Below are 7,139 nucleotides of genomic sequence, written 5' to 3'. Positions count from 1 at the left end.
TTTGTTTTGAATGGCCAAAGCTTTGATCTTTATATAAAGAATTCACCACACTTTAAGTAAACAATTTCTTAATCCAACTTTAATTGATTTAGAAAAAGTGTTGTTGACTCTTTGACCAAGTTTCATTGTTTATGTTCAACTGGGATGAGTTTGGTGATTCAGTACGTATTTTAGAGGTAGAAAGCCTCCATTGTCTGAGGCAATCACGTTGTTAATTGACTGGGGCCTATTTGATGTAATAGTGGGCCCATTTTCTTCAGCCGACAGATAGGTAGGACCGGCCCAGTTTGAGCTTCGGCCAGTCGGTAGCTTTGTAGAGCAGTATGTACATATGCAGTGATGTTGGTTTTGATTGTTTGTCTTTGAAGGAAAGTCTTGTATAACCGTTATTTCCCTTGGAAGAAAAATAAGAAAAGATTATAGTTTTCAACCGTTGGGTTGTCTTAATTTTTGAAAGTATAAAGAAAATTGAATTATTGGTATTTGACCAAGTTTTCTATTTTCTATGGGATTTGCTGGGGTAAAGGACAACAGTTTTTCAGGGTTTCAATCGATAATGTGGATTAGATATCGTTACAGCTGAGGGGTCTCTTTCGGATTTGCAAAAGGGTAGCTTTCAGAGAGGTGGGGTTGATGGGTTTGTTATTAGAGCTATTCCTATTTTGTCAAGTTTGTATTTGCTGTCAATCTGTCATATGTGTCCTTTCTGGAGTCCATTTTTTAGATTCACTGCATTTATTTCTGATAGGTAGCAACGTCTTTCTTCATAGTCGTGTTTAAACTCTTAAAGAATAGAGTGGTGAGTGTGGGGTTTGATTGGTTTGAGCACCTGGAGCTGGTTTGATTTAAGCTTTTCACTTTTTATGTGTGTTGTAAGGTCAAGCACAAGTTCGTGTTTTGCTGTTCCTGCTGTGGTTCTGTACTTTCTCAGGTAATGTGATTATCCTGAAATTCTGTAAACTGGAGTTTCTTTCTGTATGGATACAATGTCAGTTTTAAAGTCTTATGGAGTTACTGTGGAGAAACTGTAAATTTGTTTGTAGTGAGGTCGCTTTTCATAGTTTTACGTCTAGTAGAGCTCATGTAGTATCACAGAACTATTCAAACTCCAGATGAGACACCTATGACAGCTAGAAGAAGTAATGCATTAATCATAGATGATGGCAGTCAGTCCACATGTGCTCTTGCACCAAACCCAAGGCCTGCATTTTCCATTCGTATTAGTTCTGAAGTAACCATATAGTAGTTACAGCTTTTAATGGCTAATGCAATTTGGTTGTTGTGATACTTAGTTCTGTATTCAAGGGTTTAGTTGTGCGTTATTATCAGTAGCTATCAATAATCTTGTGGGGTTATTTAAGCAAAATTCTGTGTTGACTTTACCATAAGCTAGTTTAGTCGAAGTTATTGTTGTACTTTCTATCTTGCTTGAGTACATGGTATAGGGCTTGCACTTAATTGATAGCTTCAAATTTGTTGGACAACCATGAATTAGTCATTCCTACTTATCTTATTGCTCATGTGCCTGACTTTCCATCATTTCTCTTTCGTGGTTAAGTTGTTGGCCAGCCATGATTAGTCACTCCTACTTTTGTATTGCTCGCATGTCCTGACTTTCTATCATTTCTCTTTCATGTAAAGTGCGTCTTCAGATCTATGAGTATATCATATCTAATCTCTGGCCTGAGTTCAGTTTACTTTGTCGCCTGAGATCTTTTGAAAAATTGTAAATGATTTGAATCACATCGCTTGTAGTTGAGTACTTGGTTACAAGCTTTGAGTTTTGAGCTCAACTTCAGAGTTTGGATGGTGTCATCTTCAACTTTACTTTTCAGCATTACTTGCAATCTGTTTGTACGTCTCTGGTTTTACTCGCGCTTGAATCGCTATGAATAAAGTTTATTATGCTCATTCAACCTTATAATCAGGTGTTCTATGTATTTTAGAATCTAAGGTGCTGACATTTTAACATAAGCTCTGTATTACCAAGAACTGAATTTCCAAGTTTTATGTCAATTATTACTTCAATAGATCACTCTGTACCAGGAAGACTCAGGTGAATTGATTCCATATTCCTTTCGTATTGTCTGCTATACAGGTCACAGTAAATGAAGATCCAAGTGGGAGTTGCCCTTGCTTGTTTTATAAGTTTGATTTTGATTCAGCAAAGTCTCTGTGGTTAGTATTAATATTCTTATTTAATGACCACTTTGTTGTAAGTATTGATACTTTCTTTACATGTTGAATATCACTCAACTTGTTTGTTTGTTATATGTGACATCTGATATGTTTGTAAATTAAGCAATATATAGTATAAGTAGGTCTTAAATTAAAAATCTTATCTTTTTATTTTCATAATATAATTTGCAGATGAGGTTTCTGGTACTTCTGATGTAACAGATTGGACATGTAGATGTTCTGTTTCGTTCAATGGAAACCGGAGCTACACGCTTGAATCTAACTGTTCAGCATCCTGTAATTGCAGTCAGGGTATGCTGCTAATCTTTATGGTATAATACCCAAAATCTTTACACTGCTTTTGTTAAAAATTTGTTACCGAGTATTGGAACATATTGTTCTCTTTTTGGTCTTTACATGTCTGTGTTTATATCTCTAAGCCTATAAACAGATAAGAAAATTACTGGTCCTAAACTTATAACTCATTAGTATATTATCCAAAGTTTCATTTTTCAACTATTCCAATTGAAGTATCTTCTTGGAAGAATGCACTTTCAAATTGTAGAGGCAATAAGACATTCTTCATGTGTTGTACAATTGAAAGGAATCAGTATCCACAAACATTTAAGTAGAATCGCATTGAAAGGAAAATGCTTATCTTCAGAAAATCCTTCTGCTTTAACTATGCATGTCAAAGGTTCATTATGCTGATTAAGATATTAGATATTCTTCCCTTTTGACAGTGACCATCCCTTTTTCTTGTATATACTTGCTGCATTTCTGCTGAGATGAATTTTCACGGAGACTAGATGCTAAGTTTCCTTTGTTTTTATTATAGATGATGGAAGTGGTGATAGCAAATGGACATGTGTATGTGATGCCAAAGGCCTTCCTAAAGTGGCAGCTGATGGTCACGATACTAATTGCTTTACAGCCTGCAACTGCACTTCTGGTACTCTCTCTTTCTCTCTTGCAATCGTGCACACATGTTTCTTTACTAGCGTTTTGAGTTGTTTCTGTGGTAGAAAGTGGATTTTGAATTTGTGTTGGACAGATGCTATGTGCAACAGGGCAACTGGATGACGTTGTTGTTTGCATTATATGTGTGATCAAAGCAAATAACTTCGAAAAGATAATGATAAAATTAATTATATACGTTGAAAAACAGATTGATTTTGTGAGTTGTTAATTGATTTGTATAAGTGGTCCCTTGCATTTTTTTTATTGGACTTAGAAGCATTGTCGTCCACTATTCCACAATGAAATTGTGTCTATATACCAAGTCATTGATTATGACTTGTTCTGTTTTGTGACAGGATCTCTTGATGCAGCACAATCTTCGAAAAAGCGCTCTTCAAGCAAAGTTGTTGTCTTTGTTCTATTACTATGTGTTGTACTTACAACTTTCGCTTTCCTGGCTTTGGTGGCATGCTACTTCTATCAAAGAGACAAGTGCACTGTTCACCCGCCAATATTTTCATCAGATAAGGAAACGAGTTGCAACAGTGGTACCGACTTAATTAGCCATAGAAGTTCCTCAATGCTTGAGACCAAACTTTATATAAATTCCCCCATCAATTATGGAATAGGTAATTACTCTAAGGAGCTTCAGCAAAGTGTACTTTCTAAACCATATATTGCATGCTCCGTTCTCAGTACTAACCTGTAGGCCTGATTTGTTCTCGTCTGTTATCTTTTTGTTAAAGTTTCTCAAAATTATATTAAGTATTAACCTGTAATCATCTTTTGTTCATAGGGTGCTTTACCTCTTGCTTATTCGGAAGCAAGACAGGACCTTCACCTGGAGCAATTATTCAATTTTCATACTTGGATCTGGAAAATGCAACCAATAAGTTTTCAGATTCCAATCTAATTGGACTTGGAGGAAGTAGTTATGTTTATCGTGGTCAACTCAAAGATGGAAGTATTCTGGCAGTTAAGCGCCTCAAGACTCAGAAAGGGCCTGATATGGATTCTGTCTTTATAACTGAGGTAATACCTCAACTTAGCATCTCACTGTTCTTTTTATTGTATTTCAAATAGGAAAAAATAAAGTTAATTGCTATCTGTTATTTTGCTTAGATTGAACTGTTATCCAGACTTCATCATTGTCATGTGGTACCTTTGCTCGGCTACTGCTTCGAAACCCATGGCAAAGATACTGAGAGGCTCTTGGTATTTGAGTACATGAATAATGGTAATCTGAGAGATTGTCTGGATGGGTCTGAAGGGAAAAACATGGATTGGGGTACTCGAGTAGCAATTGCCATTGGAGCTGCAAGGGGTTTGGAATATCTCCATGATGCAGCTGCTCCAAGAATACTGCATAGAGATGTCAAATCCACAAACATTCTTCTGGATGAAAATTGGCAAGCAAAAGTAAGATTTGATTGTTTCAGATTGTAGTAATTGTACAAAAGAAGGAAAAAGAAACTATAACATGTATTGACAATGGATAGCTAGAATATTGTTGTCTATCATGTTAGAAAGTATGACTTGGATTTTAGTGGACATCAATAGAATTTGAGTGTGTTTAAACATGTGCAGATAACTGATCTTGGTATGGCGAAACGCTTAAAAGCTGATGGTCTTCCTAGTATTGACAATGGATAGCTAGAATATTGTTGTCTATCATGTTAGAAAGTATGACTTGGATTTTAGTGGACATCAATAGAATTTGAGTGTGTTTAAACATGTGCAGATAACTGATCTTGGTATGGCGAAACGCTTAAAAGCTGATGGTCTTCCTAGTGCATCTAGTTCTCCAGCAAGAATGCAAGGTACATTTGGTTATTTTGCACCGGAGTATGCAATTGTTGGAAGAGCATCTCTCAAGTCAGACGTTTTCAGTTTTGGGGTAGTTCTTCTTGAGCTTATCACTGGCCGGAAGCCCATACACAGATCAACCAACAAGCTAGAAGAAAGCCTTGTCATATGGGTAAAGAAATTGTAGACTTTATTACTACAAAATATATATTCTTTAACTTGTAGCATGTATTTCTTCTGCCCTATGTGAAGTTTGACATTTTTACATGGTAACTACTTCTGTGAATATGTACCTTTCGATAACTGCATGCTACAGGTGTAGTGATTCTCTTAATGATTTTTTTCATCAGTTTTTAACAGATCATGTTTAACGTATGTTAATCTTAATCCATTGAATCTTACTTGCAACATTATGGATGATGGTACGATTTTATTAATTTTAATTTTAGAAGGCCAATCTCTTTCCTGGTCCCTATGTTGCCTTGTCGCTTTGCTTTATTTCTAATATCATTTGATTTCCTTCATAAGAATTTGTTAAGATGTAGACTTCATGATCAGGTTTAATGATGACATGTTTCTAGGCATTCATTTATGTTTCTTTCATAGGAATTCATAGATCTCATATAGTAAAAATATTGATGTAGTATTTGCAATTTGTTTGTCTTTGCTTTAGGCTACCCCTCGTTTACAGGATAGTAAGCGAGTAATCGCAGAGTTGCCTGATCCTGATTTGAATGGGAACTTCCCAGAAGAAGATATGCACATAATGGCTTACTTAGCAAAGGAATGCCTACTCTTGGATCCAGATTCTAGACCAACCATGAGTGAGGTTGTCCAAATCCTTTCGACTATTGTACCAGAGAGATCTAAAAGGAGAGGCATGCCTTTAAATTTGTTTCAGGTAATTACTTCACGTCAACTATGTCATGATTCCTAGTAGTGTTGAGACACTGATCATATGACTGCTTGCTTTTGCACAGTGACATGTCACTGCTTTTCTGCTTTAGTCTTGTAATTATGGACCATGGAAAACAACTATTATCAACTTGGATGTTTGATTATTTGCATCACAATAGAATGGAATCTATGCAAGGCAGAAACTTGACTTTTTATTATCATGGGAAGTTTATCTTCTGAAATTTAAAATGTGAGTACATGCTCTATACAATCTTCTTAAAATGAACACTCTTTCTTGGGCAGCACATGGGTCTTAAAGAAGCTGAGGAGCTAAGGAGAGACAAATCCGGAAAATGTTCACATCGGTGTTCACTGCCACTAGATATTGACCGCAACCTCGGCGTTGAAAGAAGTGAAGATACAGCTACAGATAACTTTATGGAAAAATTGATCCTCTTGACCTCAAACACTAGGAGTTGGCGTGCCTCTGATGATGAAACAGTGGACTTGACTGAGCCCAGGTTTGAGTCATTTTCCATAGCAAATGCTAAACCCTTGTGACACCCAAAAAAAATGGAAGAGAACCGAAGATGGGTGAAGCAATAGGTTTGTTTGTGATGCTTTGCAATAGGTTTGTCAAAGAAATCATGAGGAATAAAGATGTTTCCGAAGACTTGTTCCTCTATATCTTTTGTTCTTTGGAAATGAAAAGGGGAGAAAATCATAGGCTACTCTGTCACTTCATTATATAGTTACCTTTGATATTCTTTAGATGATATGCTGATGAGTTGAGCATATTCTATCTTGTACAGAAGTCATAGAAAAACTCGAAATACATCAGGAGATGAACCAATGGTTGTAACTCAGTCTTGTGTGACAAAAAAATGAGAGACGAAAAATAGCATTGAAATGATATTTATTGAGTTGTGTTTCATTGTAATCAGCTATTGAGTACTAGGTATAAGAAAATTTACTGCAGATGAGTTGAGCTCCAGCTGTATATTCCATGAGAACTGGGGAAATGCTATATGTTCTGGTTAGCAAAGCTCCTTACATAAAAGATGTTTATGATCATATCATGCGATACCAATTCCAATATTCTCTCCATTTGATATGTTATATTACCCAAACTCCAGTGTGCTATAGAGAAAAATGTTTATTGCCCATTTTTACCCTAAACTAGTCAAAATTGAGAACATTGATGCTTCACATAACCGGCAGGTGGTCATTGTTCCATGGTTTACTTCTTAAATTAGGTCTTGCAGAATGGTCAGGCTTGAATGCCCGCAAGCTTGGTC

General features: G+C 36.1%; 1 protein-coding gene across 1 annotated transcript; it reads left to right on the top strand.

Annotated features, from left to right (window-relative positions):
• Positions 1-863: 863 nt before the first annotated feature.
• Positions 864-6,815, top strand: LOC101291301 (receptor-like serine/threonine-protein kinase NCRK-like). The gene is made up of 10 exons (XM_004309725.1): positions 864-931; positions 2,099-2,178; positions 2,371-2,490; positions 3,017-3,130; positions 3,495-3,767; positions 3,935-4,170; positions 4,261-4,557; positions 4,880-5,116; positions 5,618-5,845; positions 6,145-6,815. The coding sequence occupies exons 2-10, from the start codon at positions 2,109-2,111 to the stop codon at positions 6,400-6,402; spliced, it is 1,833 nt and encodes a 610-aa protein (XP_004309773.1). The 5' UTR covers positions 864-931; positions 2,099-2,108; the 3' UTR covers positions 6,403-6,815.
• The last annotated feature ends 324 nt before the right edge of the window (positions 6,816-7,139 follow it).

The sequence above is a fragment of the Fragaria vesca genome, unplaced genomic scaffold (genome assembly GCF_000184155.1).
Source record: "Fragaria vesca subsp. vesca unplaced genomic scaffold, FraVesHawaii_1.0 scf0513047, whole genome shotgun sequence".
In the NCBI taxonomy this organism is placed as follows: Eukaryota; Viridiplantae; Streptophyta; class Magnoliopsida; order Rosales; family Rosaceae; genus Fragaria; species Fragaria vesca.
This window is presented reverse-complemented; position numbering and strand designations above follow the sequence as displayed.